This window comes from Podarcis bocagei (genome assembly GCF_964188305.1).
Source record: "Podarcis bocagei genome assembly, chromosome: 3".
Taxonomy (NCBI): Eukaryota; Metazoa; Chordata; class Lepidosauria; order Squamata; family Lacertidae; genus Podarcis; species Podarcis bocagei.
The window spans coordinates 58,803,948-58,829,152 of NC_138127.1; the positions used below are offsets into that span (position 1 = coordinate 58,803,948).

At 42.2% G+C, this 25,205-nt stretch overlaps 3 protein-coding genes across 7 annotated transcripts in view; all 3 read right to left on the reverse strand.

Moving 5' to 3' along the window:
• The window catches only part of LOC308583882 (uncharacterized protein), a 57,730-nt gene extending 51,358 nt beyond the window's left edge, over nt 1-6,372 (reverse strand). Inside the window, exon 1 of one of the 5 annotated variants that reach the window (XM_081188264.1) lies at nt 6,348-6,372. The gene's annotated coding sequence lies outside the window, so the exon portion shown is untranslated. Of the gene's footprint in view, nt 1-5,801; nt 6,209-6,347 lie in introns of those variants that run through there. The other 4 variants (XM_081188268.1, XM_081188263.1, XM_081188267.1 and 1 more) reach the window with 4 other exon arrangements.
• Nucleotides 6,373-8,161: 1,789 nt separating this feature from the next.
• Nucleotides 8,162-13,432, reverse strand: PRR18 (proline rich 18). Its single transcript, XM_081188290.1, has one exon. The coding sequence runs from the start codon at nt 13,023-13,025 to the stop codon at nt 12,225-12,227; it is 801 nt and encodes a 266-aa protein (XP_081044416.1). The 5' UTR covers nt 13,026-13,432; the 3' UTR covers nt 8,162-12,224.
• A 1,604-nt stretch (nt 13,433-15,036) lies between these two features.
• SFT2D1 (SFT2 domain containing 1) lies at nt 15,037-22,059 on the reverse strand. Its single transcript, XM_081188298.1, has 7 exons — nt 21,973-22,059; nt 20,587-20,672; nt 19,277-19,358; nt 18,752-18,787; nt 17,544-17,602; nt 16,564-16,593; nt 15,037-15,698 (listed from the first exon to the last, which is right to left on the reverse strand). The coding sequence occupies exons 2-7, from the start codon at nt 20,661-20,663 to the stop codon at nt 15,659-15,661; spliced, it is 324 nt and encodes a 107-aa protein (XP_081044424.1). The 5' UTR covers nt 20,664-20,672; nt 21,973-22,059; the 3' UTR covers nt 15,037-15,658.
• Nucleotides 22,060-25,205: the final 3,146 nt, after the last annotated feature.

A 25,205-nucleotide genomic window follows, 5' to 3' on the forward strand; every position in this document is an offset into this window, starting at 1 on the left:
CTCTTTCTGTCTTTAGCGTACTTCGTTAACGAAAAAACCCCCCCAATAATAACATATGAGAGAATGGGAGCTCACTAAACACCCTAGCTGGACTCCTCCTGGCAACAAAGCTTCCATGAAGCCTTTTTGCCCCAGAGAGGATTCTAATATGCCCCTCCAGCTTGTCATCTCCAATTAGAGAAAAAAATAGAAATAAAATAAAGGGGCAAAAAATGGTCAAGTTTGTGTTGTTAAACTGTAGCCTAGAGCTGGAACGTGGAACTGTAAACTTAATGGTGCACAGAAGGCAGTAGATATAATAACAGCCCATGTTCTAAAATGCACATAGTTTTAAATTGCAAGCTTGCTTCAAAAATCTTAAATCTAAGGAAGCCATGTTGCGCCTTATCAATCTTAAAACAAAACAAAATGGAGAATGGAGTGTGCAAATGTTTGTTATTTGAGAGAGGCTCTAAAAGAGAGTTTCCCTCCCAAGTGGTGAAATCCTGTATACGTGCTACTTGTGTTCTGAAAGGGGGATTACCCCACCTCTTTCTTCTAGTTTTAAGTGAGGAGGGTGATTCTAAGTCTAATGGCAAATGATGTTTGTTGTAACTTTTGAGTTTGTGAGAAGGAGAAGTTAACCTAATGTTTCTGCTGCAAAAGCCTAGTTGAGCACAACTGCTCTCTCAAGCTAAAATGCAGTGTATGTATTTCATTAAGCGTATGCCTATAAAAGTATGGTGTTCATTCTAAGAAAAAATATTTGAGTCCAGTTTTAACTTCGATTTGATTGGACAGGAGAGTTATTGTAAGGCTCCTGATACCAGTCTCTATAAGACTTCATGGCCTCTTTTGTTAGAAAATGCCCCCCCTCCCCCTTGTTTCACTCTGCCTCTTTCAGTTGGTTTCTCCCTTCTTACTTCTGTGCTAGTTTACTCCCGAGTAAGCTTCCTTTAAAGGAAACTGCAAAGAGGGGAGGGGGCAACACTTGTGTATTCCCTTAAAAAAAAAAAATCAAATCTAGGGCTGCTTTAACTGTGCTTTATAAGAGATCCTCTCAGGAGTATAGATGTTTCCTTTCCCAGCTGTAAATCTGTACTTAAATGTGTATGCCTCTTTGGTAGTACAAATCTTGCTGCGAAATCTTGCTGTGAACCCTATATTTTGGAGGGTTGGACTAGATGACCCCAGGGTACCTTTCAACTCTCCCAATTTGTGGCTGTGTGGAAGACCATGTGTCTGCAAGCATTGGAGGGTAATTCTTAAATTCTGGTGTGGTAATGGAGTTGAAATTCAGCCTAGCTTTGCTCTTTAGTTTTAAAAGGTGAGAGGTGAAGCCCAACTGGTAATATCAAGCATTTGAGTGATTACAGTGTTTGCAAATGGTAAGGCTGAAATGGCTGAGAATGTTAAAAAATAAAAAAAATAAAAAACCTATGAATTCTAACCCTGGTCATTTTTACTCATAAATAAGAGAGCGGTTGATTGTTCCGCGAATGGCCAGAGGGATATTAGCCCTTTCCTGTACATAAAGGAAGCAGTCTCAGTTTGCTTGGGCTGAAATTGCTAGCTTTGGTGAATACTTAAATTGCTGAGTTTCTCTTTTTGGTTTAAAATCAAACCCTGTTTTCAAAATCTACTCCTTACCCTTCCCTTCCCTTATTCAAATGGTAATTTAGCCAAAGGATGCAACATTTTCAATAGTATAAAAGGTTTGCTGAGACATGAACTCTGCACATGCACAGAGGCTAGATCAGCTAAAGAAGAGAGAGAGAGGAAGGGGGGAACTGTAAGGGGGGAGAGGAGGTTTCTTCCAAATGTAAAAGAAAACTCGGAACCATTGAGGAACCATTGAGGGAAATCACCCTTAATCTGTCTTTGCTCCAGGGGCTACTTAAGACAAAAGGCTAAAAAAAACAAAACAAAACAAAACAAAGCAACAACTAGCCCATCAAAAGTCAAGAGCTTTCCAAGTTCCAAATCTTAACATGCCAAATTCTTTTCACAGGTAAATATCAAAGCATTCCCCCCTCAATGGGAATTTTAGGAACAGCATTTCCTGACAGGCTTCTCACATGAAATAATTTTCCCTTTTAACAGGATATGTGAACCCCGATAACAAAGTGTTTGTCCCTTTTTCCTCCCACAGCAACTTTCTTTCTGTTCTGTGAAACAAGTCTGAATCCCTGACTTCCATCTCTTTATGGCTTTGACACTTTTTTTAAAGTTACAAATAATCTGTTTTCATTTATTTAATCTGTTTCTCCATTGGTGTCTATGAAGTTAATCAAAGCACAACCAAACATTGTTTGGTGAATGGTATTTGTTTACCTTTTTGCCTGAGCATTTCTTATTAATTCTGCCATTTTGGCTAGTGCAAGGTACCTGCACAACTTTAAATTGCCATTCATTTTTCTTGGTATTAACTCATTTCCCGTATTAACATTACAGTTGATGTTGTCACATCAAGAAACACTATTTTATTTTCATTTGGGATGTTAGAATGCCAAAACAGATTACTTCAGGTTACTTATTAATTGTGTGTTTTAGCATTTATTTATTTGGTTCCTCATAGGTCATTTTGTGTGTGTGTGTTTTACTTTGGGGACATGTTCATCACATGTTGAAAGTCAGTTTCATGAAGTTCTTTTATCAAATAGCACATGGTGAATTTAAAGTTTTTCCCCATGGTTTTCCCATTTTTTTTCAGTCTAGTAGTAATCTGTGTGGTTTTGATAATATATATAATAATAATTCTTTTCTAAATCTGATGTCTTTGTGTCAAGTTTGTTTCCATCTGACTGGTAATCTAATTTTTTGCTTTCTTTTGCATTTCTTAACCTTTGTATTTTTTACAGTTCTCTTTCTCTCCAAAGTGAAGGAAAGCAAACGAATTTGGCAGATAATAACAGTAGTTATAGGAAAATGTGATAATAATATTGGAATGAATGAAACGCTTAATTCGCTAAGATTTTTATTATTTGCAGCTTCCAACAGAAACCGAAGGACATCCTTTTTGCCTTTTGCCCCCTCCCTTTTCTAACTGTCTTTAAGCCCCAAAACCCTGCCCCTTACAGGATATCACCTATACAGATGTGCAATGATGAAAAGCAGCAACAACCCCTCAACTCAGTTCTTCCGTCATCACAAGACACCAGAGTTTTCAAGTGCCCACAGCTATCTCTTTCAAAGGATATAGACTGCCAGGGGAGTGGGCCTGACAAAGGGGGGTGGAGTTGACTTGCAAGGACATCTTTTCACTTGAACCTCAAGCCTCTGTGCTCCAGGATTCAAAAGATACATGCGTAAAAGATCACAATTGTGTCAAGATATGCAACTGATATTTAATTAGTTTGTTTCGTATTAAGTGTTATTATGTAGGAATGTTGAAACAGTGTGTTATTTCCACAAGGGGGGTATTTTTGTGTGTAATTTTTATGTTTAATGTCTTATTGCTTGCACACCAATTCTCATGCATTTTATACCTTCTGATAGCTCACACTATTGTGTAGTCCAATGTTTAGATAACCACATTTCATTGTCCCACCTGGCACTCTGCCAACTTTCCCTATCCATTTTAAAATGTGCAAAAACTTGCTTTACCAAGGAGAAGCTTATAAGATACATGAAGGTGCATATGCTTTGGTTTAGCAGGAATGATCCCTTATAGAGTTAAATTGTCTTATTTGGACAAAGTGCCCTTTTAAGAACGGTTTTCCTTTAACAGACTGGTTTGAAAGGTTGAGAACCATGGGCACATAAATTCAAATTGGACTCAGTTTGAATTGGGCAAGTGTATCCAGGCTGCAATTAGCTTTTTGGTCCTTAAAGTGCAAGTGAGCAACTTCCATGAGTGCGAGACCACAGCCTATAATAAAATCCCATAGCTAAAGGCCAAGGCGAAGACCTCTCCCTCACGAGATGCCCAAACCTGTGCCAGCTATGGTGAATGCCAGGCAACATGGTTAATTGAAAGCCCTGAGGGGATTCAACAGACAGGATGTGTTGCTGTAGCACTGTCGGTGTGAGACCACAAAACAGCTAGCTTGACACCTGAGAACACAAAAATGGCGGGGGGGAAGCAAACTGCACTTTTCAGTCATTAGTGGACCTTCCTGCCTAAATGTAAAGCATAGATCACTATTGAGAAAATATTTCTTCCAAGGCGCTAGAATACCACAAGTAACTGAGCAACAAATTATTAATTTACGTGATATCCTATGTCTAACTATGTGCACTGTTACACCATTATATTTCTATGCAAATATCCTTAAAGTAGCATGATACCCAAGTCCCTTTCAGGTTCACATGGACACACACATCTGGGACGGAGAATACCAGGTTATTATTTACCACCTTAAATTGTGCGGAGAAAAGGATTGCAAAGTAGCCACCTTTGCAATCTTATCTCCGAAGGGGGGAACTGTAGCAGGAACCCCCCCACCCCAATCATTCTGTTTGTACAAACTTCACACACACTCACACTCACACACTACATACGCCACATTTCTCTTATGAATTCATAGAAAATCAACCATACATCGGATTTGCACTGTTCCATTTTTATTTTAATATCAAAGGAGGGTGGCTTGGTTTCTGGTCAGCCATAATCTCTTCAGCATACCAGCACATCCACAGGAGCCCTGCCCAGTTGCTATGTCAACCCTGATAATCCCAGACAGAAGACAATCAAAAATCACAAAGAACAGTGGATTCACCACAGGCTGAAACAAAGGACAATGATCAGATTTTCCCTCTGGGGGCAGGAAACTGCAAACTCCCCATTGTCACCTGGAAAGTACTCATGGGGAGGGGGAAAGGAGGAACCAGCCAGGTGACAGGACACTCAGGTTACCACCACAACTCCTCCCTCAACCCCTCCTTTCTGTAATGTATGCATGATGTCAACCCCTTCTGTAATGTATGCATGATGTCAACCCCTCCTTTCTGTAATGTATGCATGATGTTTCTGGGGGTGGGCTTGACCTAGAGGAGGGGAATTTCAAAAGTTTTTATAAGGTCTTGCAGCCCATTGTTCTGGGTCTTTCCTCTCTCTTGCTAGTGAGGGAAACACCCTGTTGCAACAGATCAATAAAGGCCAAGCCTACAGGCTGCTGTTTTGCTCCAAGTTATCCTGGTTGGTGTCTTTACTTTTTGTCCAAGAGAGCCCTCAGATTTTTCCGTTAACACCACCAAGTAGATCCTCCAAGCCTGAGCTCTGCCTAACTCCTGAAATAAAGGACTGTGGTCTGTAGTTCCCAGACCTTCAACTGCCCAGACCCCTTCAGCCCCCCAGTATAAAATTTGATTGGGCTGCACCCCCTGCCCCAGATTGATGGACAGTGCGATTCAAATAGGGGTGGGGTGTACCCTGTCATGTGATCGGCTTACTTGACCCCCCCCAATATTTTATTCAAATTAGTACCCTGACCAGATTACTCGCCCCAAAACTTTTTCGGGCCACGCTATGCAGAACAGCGGCTTGCATGACCCACTAAGGCAGTGAAATTCAAAGCACAATCACACATTTATTCAAAATCCAGTTTTTAAACTATTGAGTTTAACTAATTCAACGAAACTGATTAACTGGAGCCAGTGGGACCAGCTTTCCAAAGGCAGCGCCCTCTGCCTTTTAGCGCCCCCCCCCCAATAATCCCACTGCTTCTCCCAGGGCTTGTACCGCTCCACACGGCGGGCAGGAAGGGGGCAAGGGGCTTCATTTCTCGGGGGTGGGGAGCTCGAGCCCCAGGACCAGAGAGACTCTCGCTCCGCGCGCAGAGGCCTCTGGCAGGAGACCCTCCCGCCCCGCGCCAACTTACCGCGCGAGGCGACAAGCGCCGGACGCGGCTTCCAGGCTCTCCCCGGAGCCCCGCGAGGCAGAGGCGCGCCGGTCTTCGCAGCGGCGTCCGCTTTCGGCACCGCCCTCGCCGGCGAGAAGCGCGCCCTCAGCGCCTCAGAGGAGGACGCCGACCCTGCCTCTTTCCCGCGCTCACTTCTCCCAAAGTAGCGCTTCGCCGTGAAGCGGGGCCCATGAAACAAGCCCTGGTAAAGAAAAGGTACGAGGAGACCTAGCGAGATATCCCGCCACGAATATTTATGTGGCCACTGGAATGCGTTAAGCTCGGGGGGGTTAATGTGAGGGGGCTCCCCGAGGTTGCTGGACTACAAGTCCCATCATCCCTGACCACGGACTGTGCTAGCTGGGACTGATGGGAGTTATAGTTCAACAAACGGGGAGCCGCAGGTTCTCTTGGCCTGTCCGAGACAGAAAGATGAAGAAGTACGAGGTCAAACATTTTCATTTATGAACAAAGGCTCTTCTCCTTTCGCAGCCAGGCACAGCGGAACTGGCTAGGGTAACATACCTATGTATCGTAGGCATTAACCGACGTTTAGGCCAGCTGCAACCAGGCGTTTTGAAAAGTAGAGTGATGATGGGTGAGTTTTTTTAGGAAGTTCAGAGCGGAAACACAGCTAGTTCTGCACTGTGTACAAAGAGCAAATTTGGCAACAAGTACAGGAAAGCATGTTTGCAAGAAAGGCATCTTGCTGCAAGATAGTTGCCCTTGTTATGGACGTGCTTCCATGGTGCTCCAAAGGGAACAAATCACAGCATCCCCGTTGTGTCTGATGGAATGCAACAAATATTCCAACCGAAGTAAATAAAAAGCGAAAGCTACCTTTGAGATCCCAAAAATAAAGTTGCATAGAAGAATTAGAAAGGACAATACTGTACTGTATTGTAAGAGCATTTCTCCAAAAACGGCCACTTCGTTCGGATGCTGATATCCATTGAGCAAAAGGGTCCATCTACCTACTTAATATTATTTTAGAACTTTTTGATCCTGGTTCTTAAAGCTAACTGCACAATATTTTCATGAGATTTGAATAACTTTTTGTTGACAAATAAAAGCCTTGTCCCCCTAAACACATTAGGTAGGTATAGTTCAATTCACTTCCGCATAATGTCAAACAACTTTATTTGGAATTAATCTCATTGATGTTAATGCAACTTGCTTGCAAGTAAGGCTACTTAGATTCCCTGGATGCTGCTGGACTCTGAATCCTAACAGTCCCAGCCAGCATGGTCAGTGGTCAGGGATGATGAGAGTTGTAGTCCAGCTGCATCTGAAAAATTATAGGTTCTCCAATCATGATTTAAACACTAGCCTGGGAGCATAGATGACCCAATAATTTCATGCAGGCCAGCAAGTGGGCTGGCAGAGAAGGGATTTAGCTCTCTAGTCTCCCACTGCGCAACCAAGCAGGTTGCTAAAGCAGAGGAACCCTCTTCTCTGTGCCCAGCACATAAATGACTTCTCCATCAGTTTTCTGTCAGCCCCCAGGAGGCTAATAAACAGCAACAACAAAAACACACACACAGGCTTAACAAAGTTAACTCCAAAAATATTTCAACTGTGCTCCTGTCATATAGAAGGAGGAAATGATTTTGGTGGCCACAAGGACTGATCCCTCTTATTTTGTTTATCTTCATACTTCACTCTGTATTAATTATCCTAGAAGTGACTTCACAATAACATGAAGATATATACTACTCTGTTACCATATTCTAACCCCCTTTTCTATGATTATGTGAAGATTTGTCAAATAATGTTAAATCAGCTGTGGTACACCATCTGATGAATACTCCAAAACAAGGATGTGGAATGTGGGGGCTTCACATATTGTTGGACTACAACTCCCATCATCCCTGGCCATTGGGGATGGGCTGGGTTGGGCTCCTGGTGGTTGGAATCCACAACTTCTGGAGTGTCACAGGTTCCTCATACCTGCATTAGAACAACATGAGAATCAAGCCCTATTGGTTATTGGCCTCAAAGGTCATTAGATCTATTGATTTCTGGGTTTCCATTTTCTGAATGTTACAAGACTCCTCTATCCTATCAGCGCCAGATTTGGAGTGGTGCAGGCAGTTCCTCCATACAGGGCACTGAGCTGAGGGGGTGCAATACTAAGAAGATCTATAATTGAGAAGATCCATGGGGTGGGGGCAGGCAAATTCTGGCCTCGCTCAGGGCACTGTATTACCAAACATTACCAAAGTCCACCACTGTTCCTATGATTGCTTACTTAGACTTAAACTCCAATAAGTATGTGCAGGATTTCTGCCTAAGTGAAAAAAAAGTATTTACATAAGATATAATTTTAACACACAAAGCCTCAAAATACAATTTTTAATGGCTCAAATATATAAAAACCACAAACTGATATATAAATAATTTTAACAGTACATACATGGATCAACAATACTTAATACAAACACTCATCACTTGTTGACACTCTTATTGAAGGACATGGTGTGAGGTTATATAAAAATGCAAATCACCATTGGATGCTAGTCATCCAGAGAAAAGTCAGCCCAGATGTGCAAATGTACGCAGCAGGGGTGTTGATGGGTACTTGAAAGGCCTCAGGACATAGGCCCATGACACAAATACTGTACATGTTAATTTGCACATAAAAGTTGACAGGCAGCTGCTGTCTGAAAAGCCATTTTTAAAAAAGAAGTTTAAGAAGTTTAAAAAGAAGGAAAGGGGCAGGAGATTCAGGGCTCATTTGTGCTTCCATTTGGGCCATGATTTCTAGGCACAGGTCTGGGAAGTCTTTCTTTTGTCCTGCCACTTTCCCTGGAAAACCCTCTGTTTACTACCGAATTGAAGCAAGCGTCAATTGGGGTTTCTGCGGATTGGCATGTCTTCCAATTCAGCAGTAAACTCTGGGAAAGTGGGGCAGGACAAAAAAGACAACAACAACCCTCTGGGACCTAGAAGTCACAGACCAAACAAAAGAAATAATAAAAGAAGCCCCACTCAGCATGGCCAATGGCCAGGGATGATGGGAGTTGGAGTCCGATGACATGTAGAAGGCCACAGGTCACCTACTATACATCATAGCACACTGCAAGAATGAAATGAGGTAGAAGAAAAAAAGCAGTATTAGAATTTCTCAGAATCACAGCTCTGATGTCTCTTCCCTCTCCTTAAGACTTCAAACCTCGTTATAGGGCACATGTGGGGAAACTTTGGCCCTCCAGATGTTGGTAAACTACAACTCCCATCACCCTTGGCCATCGATCATGCTTGCTGGAAGTTGTAGTTCAGCAACATCTGGAGGGCCAAATGCTCCATATATATGGGGCTGGCAAATGTGAACAGTTCTGTTTATTCTGGCTGGCTGTTGATAATCCCATACTGAAGCAGTTACCTTTGATGAGACTTGGAGCATAACTCTAGGGTTGCCATATTTCAAAAAGTGAAAATTCGACAACTTTGCCCAGAGTTGTTGAGCTTTTTCTTTTTTCTTAAAAAGAAGTTTTGGGGCTAGTTTTAAGGAAATTCACAAAAATCTAGGCTTCTGACATTGGTTGCCATATGTCCGGATTTTCCCGGACATTTCAGCGATTTCAGCACAGACACTGCTTCTGACTGCAGTATTCTATGTCTGGGAAATTCCAGACGTATGGCAACCCTACTTAACTTTCCAAAGGCTTTGATCATGTTGTGTTCAACAGGCTCACAATTATGCTAATATTTAATGCTTGGAGTCTAAAAATCTTTTGGAACATGCAATGCACTCTTTTGTTGTATCTTAATGTGCAACATAGTTAAAATATTTATTGAAGCCGCATTATTGTGTTCCACACCATTCCATCCCAAACTGCCAGTCAGGGAGACATTGCCAAATAATTCTCATTTTCTCTTTCTCTCTCCAAGCTATAGATGTGATTCATAAGACAGTGGTTCCATGTGCCACCTGAGTCACGTGGCAGCTACTGCCTCCTTAGGCCCACACTACCCTGGTAACATCTGTTAGGAAGAACATTATGGGCTGGACAAGGCTGGCAGGGAAAGCAGAGACAATCCCCATCAGTTGCTGTTTCCGTTCTAAGTGCTGAGAGCAGCGTGGGATTCTGCCACATTCAAGCAGCTCCCATGCTGTTCAGATAATGTATGAAATGACCCCTGGTCTAAAGCATTTCACTTGCGGCTGGCATCAATGTTCTGGAGAAATTCATTGCCTGTTGCATTTAAAAACCTTCCAATGAATGTGTTCTTTGTATTTTAAAATAAGCATAAAACCAGCACACAAAACTAAAGCCACAAAGATGTATTTAGTTAGAAGCTGAATCATGTCGGGGGGGGGGCATGTTCAGCCCCCCCCCCAAACGCTGGTTGCTGCCTTTATTTGGGTAATCTTTATGCACCAACTCCAGCTGAGGGATTCTGGGTAGAATGCAACAAAGAGCAGACCTACTGAAATGAACGGACCTAACTCAAGTAGAATCAATAGAATTGGTGTTCATTAATTTCAATGGGTCTGCTTTGAGTAAAACTTAACTTGAATTTCAACAAAGCCCTACTCACAGTAGATCCACTGACGTTAAGGGAAAGATTCAACTAACAAGTCCCTTCCATGGAAGCCCTATGTAGGGACTTCTGCTTGGACAAGGGGGCTCTCCTCCCCATGAGCCCCTTGCAAGGGGAAATATGGAGAACCCCCAGAAAAGTACATGGTGGGAGAAGGGGGAAATGCTTGCCCTGATGGAACAATTGCCTCAGCAGATAGGAATTCCTCCCTACTAAACAAAAGCCTATTAACTTCAATGGGTGTATGTACTCTGCCTGGGACTTGTGTTGACTACTATCTTGTTTATAACTCTGTGCTATTGTTTTGCTCCATATGAAAGTTTGTTAACGATTAGCAAGAAAAGAGGGTTTGTTTATCCTTTAGGGTCAAAATAGGTGTTTGTTTCTATCAGTTCTCTTAAAAGACAGGTACACAACACAAATACGGAAGTGCTAAATATGCAGCTCTCACTTATGAGTTCCTCAGAAAACTCAATTTTGCTGCAGAGCCTTTTGCTTTTTATCTTGCCTCCCTGGCTCCTTTATGCACAATGATCTCAAAGACCTAGCTACCATTCCAGTGTGAGATTACTAACCTGCTGGATTTATTTTATAGAACAGCAATTCTTTTAAAAATTTCACTCAAAGCAAAGCAATTTGCAGCCCTATCCATTTCAACTGAGAGAGCTTTATATGCTTAAATCTCACCCATTGATATAATAGCACTTAAAAATACAGGATTGTTCAACAGTATAGCCTTTATTTCCTGTCCCACCCCATAACTGTGGAGGAGCAGAATAAACAGGCAAAATATGCTTCCTCACCAATTTTAACTGTTTATTCAAATAAATAGAAATATTACAAATTTACAAAATCACTGTGCTATTCATTTACAATGTACTTTTAAAAAAGTTTGTTAGTACTGAAGTTTGTGCCAAGTTTTTGTACTGTACACAGCCTCTTTCTTTGGAGTCACCTGCACTTAGTCATGTAGCACAAGAGCTCTTTCCTAAACTTCGCAGTCTCAGGAACAGGGAAGAAAAATTGGAGAAACTAACAAGATTCCTTACCTTCTCCTGGACCTCAGGCTGCGAATTATGCTTTTATAAAGTGTGACAAAACATATTCAGCTGTCTCTGTGCACTCAGCTCTTTTCACAGGCTACAAAAATAAAAACGCATTGCTATGTTACCATAATAAGTTAAACACAACCATTAAAAAGTTCAACATTTACATTTGGCCACAGTAAAATCTATACACAGAGAGGCTGAACTTCGTTCCCCATCACCTTAAAGCTATTGCCTCTATTACTCCAGCCAAAAATACTGTAACACAAGGGTTTTCCATAAGATCATAAGAAAAACTGTCTTTTTCGATTAAGATTTTGAGCAGTAAAATTTCTTTTCTTACAACAACTGCCCCAAACAAAGGTGGAACAAATTCCCAGCGCAGGGTGCCCAAGAGGGAGGCACCTCTCATGCTCAAAAGGGTGTAGGGGGCGATTAAGCACATTTCCTTCCACGCACTATGTGCACAGAGATGAATTGTTCGTCTGACCTGCAGTAATCCATTGAAAAGGGGTCGAGATGAAAGCAATTCTTATAACAGACAGAGGCGTGGTTGAGCTTGGAAGCTCAGCCTAACGCAACGTGTTATGTTATTTTTCAGAAAACACACACGCAGCTTTCTGCCTACAGAGGAGGAAATCCGTTCACAGTCAACAACAGGTGATGCGGGAAGGCGACCTTTGGCGACGAAGAACCAACTACGCCACCACCCTGAGGAAGAGAACGGCGGGCTCGGGTCTGCCTGCTTCTTGGCCGAGGACCCTTTCTTTTGGGCTTCTGCCGGGAGAAGGAGCCCCTGGCCGGCCGCTCACAGGGTGCCCAAGTGCGGCAGCGTCTCCAGCTTATCGGCGCGGTCGCGGGCGGCGGCGCTCTCGACGCCGCGGAGCCACTCGGTGCACTTGCGCACCAGCCCTTCGTCGGCCACGCACGCTCCGGGGACGCCGGCCGCCCCTTCGCCGTCGGCCTCCTCCTCGTACTCCACGTCGTCGTAGCGGTGGCGCTCGTTGAGCAGCGACACCTGCAGCAGGGCGCGCAAGTCCCCGCCGCCGCCGCCGGCAGAGCACCCAGCCAGGGGGCACTTCGCGGCGTCTGGGGAGGCGGAGCGGGGCGTCCTCCCGCGTGGCCGCCGCTGCTGCTGCTGCTTCTCCAGGCTCCGGCGCTGCAGCACCCGGATCGCCTCGGGAGGAAGGCTGAGCGAGAAGCGCAGCGCGGCCTCCCCGCGCCCCGCTTGCGCCGCCGCGCAAAGGCTCTCGCAGGAGCGCGCGCCCGGGCCCGGCGGCCCCACGACCGAGCGGCCTCGCGACGCCGGAGACGGAGGCGCCCCCGCGGCCGGGGCGGCTGGGGCGGGCGGGATCCTGGCGGCCGGCGCGCCTCTGTTGCGCGGCAGCTGCCTCGGGAGAGAAGCGCTGGGCCAAGAGCTCGAGAAGGCGCCGCCGCCGCCGGGGCGCTCCGCGGGGACCCCGCCGCCGCGACCTTTCCGAGGGGGCTTGGCTGGCGCGAGGGGGGGCGCCGGCGCCTTTTTGGGAGCGCCCGGGCTCGGCTGCTGCGCATTCCGGAGCTGGAGTCGGGGGGCGGCAGCAGGTGGTGGCGCGATAGGAGGCAGGGACATGGCGCGGCCGCCGGCGGGAGCCCCTTCCCTCCTCCTCCTCCTGTGTGTTGTAGTTCAGCTCGACATCTTCGCCTCAGAGGAGGAGGCGGAGGCGGCGGCCAGCCTCTCGCCCTCAGCCGGGGCTTCCAGGCAGCATCCGCGAACGAGCCCGGCCGCTCGGCGAACGTCGCTCTCTGGCACTGCGGATGAATGAGACACGCGGCGGTCGCGGCTGGTTGGAGGCGAGAGGAGGAGCCGAGAGGGCCGGGCGGGGGGAGAAGAGGCGAGGGCTTCGGCGGAGGCCGGCCAGCGAGCCGGGCGCCGTGGCTGCGGACCGGCGGGCGGGCAGCCGCCCCCTATCAGGCGGAAAGAGAAAGTCCCGCGAGCGCCGGCGGGGGGCGGCATCAGGCAGCCGGGGCCCGTCTTGCGCCTCCAAGAACACGACTTTGCGCGCCTGTAGTCTGTCTATCCTTAAAACGCGCGCACACATATATATCGTCTCCCCCCGTTATGCCCCGTTATTGCCAGGCTATATAGTCCTGTTGGAGCAGAGGTTGAGTTGACACAAGAGCAGCTACTTGTTCGCGGATGTTCTGCACGGAGCCTATCGCCAATGTACTTGCTCCCAAAAGCGCAGTTGGGGAAGAAAAAATAACAAAGGTGTCTAATGAGCAGGTAGGATGCTATAGGCATAAGATCAACTTGAAGATTCAGATCCAAAAGGGATTGCAAGCACAGTAAGTCTCCATAGTTTTAAGGTTCAGTAGACTTTGGGGAGAAAGCAGCAACAGCTTAACTCCCCATCTTTGTCAACATAAAGCTTGGCTTGTAACCCAGATCTCATCCCATTTGTACATGGAATTAGCAAACCAGTAGCACACCCACAGGGCCCCCAATACACTAACACGATATGCAAAGAAGCTGAACAAAACATTTATACACTACAGTATGTACTCACACCCTTCATCATTCCACACATCTATAAGACATCCACTTTTAAAGCCGCCTTACACTGAACTATAAGTATAATCTATCCCCTCTACTTTGGGAGAGGGTTTTTTATTTAGCAAGTAAAAGCATGAATGTTCATTAACTTTTCACCCCACTATACAAGGCTTGTATAAATAGCCAACCTAGCAAAATTGGGTGTAGAACCCTTTCTTCCCCTTGGCAATTTGCACGATGCCAAAATTACATGGTGTCTAAACATCAAAGATGGTGTTTTTCTTGCATTCTAAAGCTTTTATTAGCTCTTAGTTTTTAATGTTGCATGTTAATGCTGGAAATTGTCACTTTATTTAGCATATCTAAGGTACACCACAATCCATCTTTAATATTTTATTCAAATAAATCCTACATACGACTTATGTTTCCTGATGTTCAGCAGCACACAATACACATTTGCACCAATGTTTATACAGTGGTGCCCCGCAAGACGAATGCCTCGCAAGACGGAAAACTCGCTAGACGAAAGAGTTTTCCGTTTTGGAGGTGCTTCGCAAAACGAATGTCCTATGGGCTTGCTTCGCAAGACGACAATGTCTTGCGAGTTCCTGCTGGTTTTTTTTCCTTCCCCCCTTTTTTCTAAGCCGCTTATCAGCTGATCCGATCAGCAGATAAGCCGCTAAAAGCCCCTAATAGCGCTAATCCGCTAATCCTTCAATGGTGTTGCTTCGCAAGACGAAAAAACCGCTAGACGAAGAGAATCACAGAACAGATTCTTTTCGTCTTGCGAGGCACCACTGTATACCCTCCATGTGCTTCTGTCTATATCCTTCATCTACCAGCTGTGTTCCCCACTTCCATAACCTATTACACATTCAGTCCCCTGCAAACTACAGTGTACTCACTGTTAAGACCATGTTAATGGAAGACAATCTTACCCAGCTACGAGTGATCACCAAAGAAGTAGTAGTAAACAGGAAGCCCAAGGATCTACTGTATAATGGTTTGGCATGGGATGTGAACCAACCCAGTAATATCCAAGTGAAATTATTCTAAAAAACAGGTAGATCTTCAATTCAAGAGTGCATATTTTTAAAGTATATTTATTTTGTAGTCAATGATTTAATATATTACTCATAAGCACTTTTAGTCAAGTGTATTTTAAGTATCACAGTACAAAAAGTTGGCATTTAAAATATAAGCTTAACAAGAAGTTCAAGCATTTTAAAACAGCCTTACACATTTACAGTCTTTCCAGGCTAACACATACTTTAACTTTTCAAAAAAGCCCCATTAGCTATAAATTTGGCAAATACTTCATTTTACAAAAATTTTAAAATTCTTTGGGAAAAGCATGTAACAATAATGCACAAATGGTATGATAAATAGCAAATTTTAGACAAAAGTATTTACATGCATTTTACCTGAAATCCAAAGACTACTTTGATCTAGTTTTGAGATTAAACTATGTTAGCTAAACCTGATGCAACAGTTTTAAGACTCCAACATTACCAAATATTTTAAGAACAAATATTTAAAGGTTTCCTGATGTGCCAGTGCTGTGTGTTTTTAAAATATTATTTTGCTAACATAATTTAATCTATTGTGGAAGGTGGATTTCACCATTTCAGGCACTGAAACAATCCAAGTAAACTTGGGAGAAATGTAGTTGGCTTCCAAAAATATTGCAGATTTCTTCTCAGTTCACTTTAACCTAGGCAGGACGTGAAACATTTTATCGCTGCATCCCTTTAAAAGAAAAGAAAAAAAGATAATTTCACCATGTGTTGTATGCCTATACTGCATGTTAATTTTATCAACCACATTTATTATCATAACACAACAATTGTGATAACAACATCTAGTTACCAAATGAACTCCAGGAAATCAGATACAAATCTGGTTTGTATGACACAATCAAACCTCGACTGCATCTTGTGGTCATTAAAGAAATGCCTTAACCACAAATCTGGTTTTGGACTGCACGCTAAGCCAAACTTTAGCTTAGTTCAGTGCAAAGCTAAAAGACCAGGGAGGAAATAAAACACCTGTGAGCATTTCTTCAGGAGTTCACATGGTCCCAGCAAGTTATAGTTTGACTTACCACGTTGTGTGAACCAGGCTACTGTGTTACTGATGGTCTGAGAAAGGAATCATCTTCCTCAATATGCTTTCAATAAATACATTCTCACATGAAATTGTCCCTGTTTTGTTTTGAGCAGTATATCATGATGAGCAATATGCTTACATAGGAATAAACGCCACTGAGTTTAACAGAACTTACTTTCAAGTAAGCATGTATCAAGACAGAGCGTACACAATTAGCTGTTCTTTGGTGGCAGGTTGTCAACTAGGCATCACAAGAACTAGTGTGGAAGGGAATATTAGAAGCTCAACTTCGTAAGAAGATGCACAGTACAAGGTTAAGTTGAGTGTAACAGGAAATTTGCTTTTTGATAGCAATTGTAAAATACTTAGTGATGTAAGATGTGCTAGATACGATTACATAGAAAAAAAATCTGAAGAATAGTTTCTCACAAGAACAGTTTTTAAAAGCTGCAAGATAACTATACAGGCTCTTATTTTTGCAGGGCAAAAGAGCAAGCTGACTCACCGTGCATAAGGGATATATGACAGACTATACCTGAAAGAGAAAGAGGAAAAGTTAACATTAGCTCACTCTTCCTGCTTTACTCCACCTTCTACAATGTCAACCTGTTGCAATATGTCCTTTAGATTACCTATTCAGATTATACGTAAGTTTAGAATAAGAGGGCTTTTGAAAGAACTAGGTGTACTGCCAAGGCATTCCTGAATCCACTCTCCATTTCAGATTTTGTTGCAAGCAAATTACACAGCCTCCTGCAAGATGGTACACAAGCTGGCCTTATGCAAGAAGTAGTCCAAGAGGAAGCAAAAACAGCCTTGAAAATAAGCTTGCTAGGGTCTGCCGGAGGTAGGATGGAACACAGTGTCCTCCTTGCACTAATGCACTCATTCACCTGCATGAAATACCTTGTTGCCCATGGCTACCAGGCTAGTACTAAACAAGGCTGTAATAAAATAGGACACTATCTTCGCCCCTACATGCAGTTTAATAAATTTAAATTTAGAAAACTCTTACAGAAAAAACAATTTGGAATCTATTTCCCCCCATCTAATACTGGATGACCTCCAACGGTATATGCCTACAAAAAAATTGACTTCCCTGCTTTTGCTTTCATTACTCCTGATCTCATTGGGGAGCTTCTGGTAACTATCACAGAAATCTCAAAGCTCAAAAGAACACAGTTTAAAAACTACTAATATGCACACATACATATTTATTTCTATAGCCCTACTTGGACCTCAAAATCCAAGCAACAGGTGGGAGTGGGTGCAGGGAAGGAGAGAGAAATCAATTCTGCTTTTCTTATATACCTGCAGTAAGTTCTGAAGCAGAGGAGATACTTTTTTTAAAAGCCTTTTAAAAGCCTTTTTTTAAAAGGCTACGGATCAAGACAGCAATATCACATTGCACAGCTTGCAAGATAACATACCGTACTTACATGCTGAGTTTTATATGACAGTAGTGAAATGTTTATAATGACTTACCAGGTCATTGCCAAGAACTGCAGAATGCAGAAGAGCAGAGCTAGCCCTTTCTTGCCCCACTAGAGAGAAAGAGATAAGGAACATATGGTGAGCTTGTTGACACTGTTTTTAAAATCAATAAATTTAAAACAAGTCTCAAGAAGCTCCAATGGCAAATTAACCCTGATTAAAACACTTGAGCAAAATGCATTGCTATACACTTCCATTAGAGGGCATAGCCCAAAGTATGCATATTTATTAGGAAGTAACTTTTGCCAAAGCCAATGGGACTTATTCCCAAGCAAGCTTATATAGGACTGCAGCATTAAATATGCAAATATTTTCACTAGACTGGCTTACCCCATATAAAATTTTATGTTAACTAGATGTTTTTATTAAAAAATGAAAGTAAACACTACGCGGCCAGGATTACATCAGTAGTAAAAACACTAAGGGCAGGAGTGGGGGACATATGGTTTTCTGGATATTGTTGGACTGGAGAGTCAGAGTAGGCATCCCCAAACTCAGTTCTCCAGCTGTTTTGGGACTACAACTCCCATCATCCCTAGCTAACAGGACCAGTGTTCAGGGATGATGGGAATTGTAGATTTAAAAACATATGGGGGGCTGAGTTTGCCGATGCCTGATTTAGAGTGTGTTACACAAGCCCTAAACCCAAGGACCTTTCAGACTTCAGTTAGACACAGCAAAGGCTACAGACCCAGATTTCAACATTAAACTAATTTATGCTGATGACACATTAAATCTGGTAAGGGGTCACCAGTATGGCACTCCTGGGTGTAATGGTGCTCTTGAGAAATTTCCTTTTTTTCCTTGTGTGTCTACAAAAGCTTTATGTCTTTCATTGGTAGTTTTGTTGTCATCCTATTTAAAATTATGAAGTTTTTTTCTGCATTGGATCAATGTTTCCATGGTGCTGGCAAATATCAGATTTGCAATTTTTATTGTGTAGTCTACCAATATAAGCTCAATTTGATAGGATTTTGGAGAACCCATGCAAATTAATGAGTTCGTTTTAACTCCACTAGATCAAACTTTTACCCAAACCCCTTGGAAACACAAAGTGTGTGTGTATACTACACTTTATGTTGGGAGGGGAATAAACCAAGGGAGGGTGAAGAAGAACAAACTGAGGGGGTGGTGCAATTTCAAAATTCCAAATGTGCCAATACACCCAGAAAGGTTGGCATGAAGACAATATTACTTACCCAGAACACAGCACATAGGGTACAGATAAAACACAACTGGAAAAAAGGAGAATCATATCAGTATATACTTAAGCAATACATAATTTATGCAATATTCTCCCACTAAAACTCTGAAATGTAGAAAATCTACCAAAGTTAGTGCATTCTTGGCAGTTTCAATGTTTTATTTAGTATCTTTCCAGAAGCACTATGTACCAATTCCCCTCCATTTTCTCATTTCAAAATCAAAAGATACCACCGAAGCATTACATAAGCTCACTACAGTCATAACCTAAACTGAATTACCTATTCTGCTGACAAAATTAGTTTGATAAAATTGAACACAATCTTCAATTGTCTGCTTGTATCATACCATTTTCTGATTCCTCCTACAAACAGATATGTTATACATAACACAATTTGGGGGGGAGGACATCTCAGTGATGTTATGAAGTTCTAATTTAAATACCGACCCTGCCAGAATACCCTCAGGGAAACTCAACATTACATTTCATTATTTTCAAATAGAGAAAAGATGTAGCTTACCAGCATAACAATTGTCACAATTAATCTTGTTGATTCAAACATCTTTTTCAGTTGTTTCACAGGGCCCATCAAGAAGCAAGTACTGGGTTGTAAGAAATTAAACAATAAGCATGCCTGCCATTAACTGAACCAAAGAAGCATGCGTGTTTGTTGAACGGCACTGTTTATAGTTCAAACCCCATACCCCTCTATAAGTGTTGAAAGCATAATGAGAGGAGAACTGATTTACATTGAGAATATAGGAAGAATATAGGAAGACCTTGCAGTCCAGCTAGTTTGCGAATTTCATGAAGCAGCTGCCTCCTTGTGGCACTGGCACTGTACTTGTTCCTTAGAATCACCACAGATTTAAATTACTCAAGCATTACAGAGTTACAAGTTTTAACCCAGTTCTAAAAACTGCCAAAAGTTCGGACACAAGTCATATTTGCAGACCAAAAAAAGGGTACAATGTTACAGATAAAAACACTGCTTTAAAAGCGTAAGGATGTTGTCTAATTTTTAAGAAGTACCGTATGTCTGCAATACCAGCAAGTAGCCCTGTGCTTAATTACTCCTAGAATATCCAGATGGATTTAATGATCTTTCCCAAGGATACTGGAAAGAGACACGCACCCATGTTTTACTGGGACAAAGCAGAGAAAGAACAGCAGTAGTTTACTTTTTGCAGTGCAAAAACTTCAGAATTGAAGTTCTTGACAGACAAAATTGGTGATGCAAACTACTTAATCTTGAAGAGGTAAGTACATGGAAAAATGTGTATATAATCAGTTTTGCATGTAAGTGATTGCCTGGTAGCCATACGCAACAAGGAACTGCATGCTGGTGAGTGGGGGGTTGGTGAGGAGGGGATGGAGCCCTTTGTCCCATGGCTCCTATAAGAGGGAAACATCCTTTGTAAAAGCATAGAAATGGAGCCATCTGCTGGAAGGAGGGCAGAGGTCTAGATCCTTAGGCAAACTAGCAACTTATTTGGCAGGCTAGTAATTTTTGTGGGGTTATTTACAAGGGTGGTCTGCATATTAGTAATCTACTCAGATAGGCAGGTGTGCCCCAGTTCCTTCTGTGAAATATCAGTATTTTCTGATAAGATGCATCCTTTCTTTTTTTTAAGGTCTCACATCAAATACACATAAACAGACAGCAACACAGGAAGGCAGTTTTCATTTTACAAAGAGATTCAATTTTTATTATGTCCTTTCTTTTAAAAGTACCATATACAATGTTTTTCTCAGTTTGCAGTTCTCTCCAAATGAAGTGTAAAACTACACATCTCATTAAAACTTTTAAATAAATAAATCTGTCCATACCTGGCTAATGCAGCAATATTTCCTAAGGTATAGAACACTGCAAAGAGTTTTGTGCCAGCGCCTGGGAGCCAAAGCATTGCTGTCCCCTATACAAAATAAGCCCAGTTGCGAACTTTAGAAGCGTGGTGATGTCAGAGTGGTAAGGCATTAAATAATATACTAACGCAAAATCAACACAGCAGCAAACATCTAGCACATTCTAATATTACCCTCTGCTGGCAACTAAATATACTGATGTTAATTAACTGCCTCTAAGTGTTTAACTGTGACAGACTTAAATATCTGGAATTAATAGAAATGCATGTATGAGTCAATCAGTTTATCTACCAATTTATACAATTACTCTTCTTACAAAGTACAACTAAAAAGGCAGAAGCCCAAATTTAAGCCAATTCAGTAAATCACATCTTCCTGACTGTAAGAAACAAATTATTTGAAATAATATTTCAAATCAACTGTACTTCCCAGTACATGTTTCTGTCTCTCAATATAAGACCACCAGATCTTACAAGGGACCTTCCATTCAGAATGGTAAAAATGATGTGGCTAGTCTTGTTTAATCTTAGGCCATGAGATAAATGCCTCCCCATTCTTTATGATCCAAGAATGAAACCTTGTCCTGCACACCCTTGTTTACAAAACAGAGAACGGCCACGATGTGAAGCAGCCCTTTTTCTGTGTGAACACCCAGACTGTATCTGGGAGATCTCTGACAGGGAACGGCCATCTCCTTCTATAGTTTCCATTCTATGCTTGATTTAAGTTCTGAAGGCTTTCCCCAACAGCTTATGAAAAATGGTTGAATGTTTTTAAATATCCATGCTGATATTTTTATTAACTGTAAAGACATTTGGCATATAAGTGGCATATAAATGAACTAAATATAATTTTAATTGTCACCATCACTGCTCAACTGATTTTAAGAGTTAGGTCTGAAATTGGTCTGAGCTTATATTTACAGGTAAATGTGACTGATAAATGCAAGTGAACAGCAGTATATGAACATATACCCTGTCATGCACAACTCTTACAAGGAGCGTCATGTTTGAATGGCTTTCTCACATATATTTAAAAAACCTCCCTGCAGGTAGAAATTTCATGTATATGCATTTGAGACTAGGTGGCTAGTCTCAAATGAATATACTGTACTGCTATAACATCATTAAAGGGCCAAGGGGATTTTGAGGTGAAGTGTATTATACAATCTCATTTCAGAATGAAATCAAGACAGTGCCATGAGAGCTATACCACTTTCCGAACATCGAGATTTACTATCGCTTGCCCAAGGAATTTTTTTTTGTTCAAGAACAGAAAGTAAAAAGAAGTACAAGCAGAGATCCAAGAAACCAGCTTGCTTTTCATATGTTCTACAAAGTTTTTACTTACAAGAATGGAACACACAATGCCACTTGCAAAGCAGATAGCAAACCATTTGACTCGAGTACTAAAACTAAGAGTTGAAGAATCAAGCACCTGTGGGTGAAGAAAGAAAGAAATTAGCTTCTAACAGTACTATATCTTACACCAATTCACACAAACAGGTTTCTCAACTAACAGTTTGCTAGTCACATAATTGCTGAATAACAGAGAACATGTACAGACTATATCTTTGAGCCAAAAGCCTTTTCTCCACAGGTAGGGTTCTTTTTTGACCAAGTGGAAGAGCTCTGTGTGAGGTAAGTAATCTCAAAACTGAGTTTGTGTACTTCAGCCTGGATCGCTCAGTTGGTTAGAGCAGGCATAGGCAAAGTCGGCCCTCCAGATGTTTTGGGACTACAACTCCCATCATCCCTGACCACTGGTCCTGTTAGCTAGGGATGATGGGAGTTGTAGTCCCAAATCATCTGGAGGGCCGAGGTTGCCTATGCCTGGGTTAGAGTGTAGTGCTGATAATGCCAAGGTTGCAAGTTCAATCTGCGAATGGGATGGCTGCATAATTCTGCACTGCAGGCGGCTGGACTATATGATCCTCAGGGGCCCTTCTAACTCTACAATTCTATGATTCTGTAAACTTGAACCTCCAGGGACAGTATTGTGTTCAAGAGCACCAAGCTATCTTTCAGAGGAGTGCAACCCAGTCCAGAATAGGCTGTCTCTTCACCTCCCCAACTCAAGAAATTTGAACAGAGAACACCACTGTCATTTCAGGATCTGGCTTTTTCTCCAATATGTTTAGGACAAAATACATTGTTCTTACTCCTCCCTCAAACCCACTGTAGACAGCATGCAAATTTTGGAGATTCAATACAAAAAGTTGAAGATATCAGCAACTGAACATCTTTCCTAAATGGAGTTTGCTGTCTTTGAAATTGGAACGCACAATGGTGAATATTGTGAACCAATCTCTTACACCCCCCCAGGCCTACCCCTCTGTTTGACCTTTACACATTCATGATGTATGAAGGGGGAACTAGCTACATAGGCTTATTCATGCAACTGGGATCCCCAACAAGGGGCACAATATTGAGGGCATGGCCAGGTGATGTGGGCCTCTTCACAACAAGGTCTAGCACATGAACAGGTCTTTATTTTCAAACACTTCTGTACAGCATTCCCTTCAAAGGTTGAAAGACCTGAAAACTCCAGCACCCTCTTAAGAGTACTCACTATCCACCAAAGAATGTTAATTTACAGCTATGTAAGAGGCATCACCTAGGAAGGACATTTCCCCTATTGCTGCTTACTCCTTCCCTACCTTTTTATTGGAAGACTCTCCTGTCTTGCTCCCATGCCCCCACCCTAAAAAAAGAAACTCAAAACTTTTGCTCATTGCCGACCATGTACTTTACACAGGTGTTCTGCCAGTGTAGAGCCAATTAAGGGCTCAAAACCTGCCAAAAACAAGGGCAGGAACTGAACTGGGCAGAGCAGCTTATGTTCATGTGAAATGAAAATGTTCTTGTTTGCTTTGAGAGCAAGTAGCACAGCATAAGCAGTTAGAAGTCGTAAAAGTATGAGTAAACAAGATTAATCTGATGGACATAATGTATGATCCTCCAAGTGATATAAGGTGGCATCTCCTGGAGCCAAGGAGTCCAAGCTAATTTCCAGTTCCTGCTCCCATCCCATCTCGCATCAAACTCTTATCATCACTATATAGGACTTGGCATGCCATACTTATTTTTGATCTAAAAATAAATTATCCCATACTTCATCTACTATATATTTTCGAAAAGGGGTTTGTCCATTTGTTCTCTATAAGTTTGGATGCATCTCAAGATATCATCTCCAAACTTGGAACAAGGGTCCCCGAGGTGTGGACGGCACTCTTCATTGACGTTTGGATACTGGCCGCCATCTTGAATCAAGATGGAGGACCGAAACATGACTTTGGTGTGACTTAACCCATTTTTTAGCATTGGTATTGTTGCCAAACTTGGCAAGAGGGCAGCTCTGAGCACTCCCTACTAATTCTTTCTATCGAGATGCAACTTTTAACACTATGATCTGTTAAAATTTGTAGATTGAACACGATTATATTCTGGTTTAATTTTGGCCAAGCTGTTTACAATTAATTTTTTAAAATAAAAAGCCTTGTTATTTTTTAATCCACCTAAAAGAATCAAGGCCACAGACAATTACAAAGATAAGCCTGTACAGGGAAAATGGAAGACCTCCTGAATGTCTCTCTTCCACCTCCCTCCCTCCCTGCCCTTGCCTCATGCTTAAGGAGATAGTTGTATCTGCAGCTGTTCTTGTCAGCCCCCACCTTTAATTCATAGAGCTATTATCAGGGACCAGATATTACTTTCTTAGGCCATTGTGCTGACTTCCTACTCTGTCGAAATGTCTTTTCCCATGACCAAAACAAATTTAAAGCTTTCAAAATGTAACAATGTATAACTTACCTTTTCCTATCAAAGTCTTTATCCACATATAGGCAGCAAGGAAAAGAAATACAAACATTCAACAGCAGCACCCAAAAGTGAGATAGCAAACAACTCTGACATTCCTGATCAGAGATTAGGGTTTCCTCATTTTGAGAGAAACTTTGTAAACTTTGAATATCCCAGGAAAACGTGTGATCCATATTTATGGTGTTTAGCCTTGACACAACTATGTATGGCTTACTCACCGCTTTATTCAGTATAATTACCCCGTCCCAGTAGTGTGTCCATGTATGTTCCATACATTTCTGAAGCTAGTTAAATCCACATTAGGGGAATTTATTCAGAACTGAAAGGCCTCATGAGTAGCTAAATGTGTAGCATTTTCAGAATATTATATACATTTTTACTTTTAAGTAAGATGTTATGAAGCTGGTGAATTCTCAAAATAACCCATCATACAATGTTGCAGCTGCCCACATGTAGAAGTGAACAAAACCACTTTTGGAGAAAAGTCTTTCTACTGAGCTTTAAAGCCAGACCAGATTAACTTGAAAACAGATAGGAAATATAATCTATATTTGCAGTTAGTAGATAGATAGTTAACCTTGAGGGAGCCAATATGTTTCGTTCTTCAAGGCCTCTGTTAAACAGATGCGATCATTTGTGTTGTGGTTGCTCATAAGTGACGCTGAGTGAGCTATTTACTAAACACACTCCACAATTAGCAAACCACCACTCCATTTCACAACTGCTCAATATGAGCTAAGGGATCAGACCAAGCTATTCTTT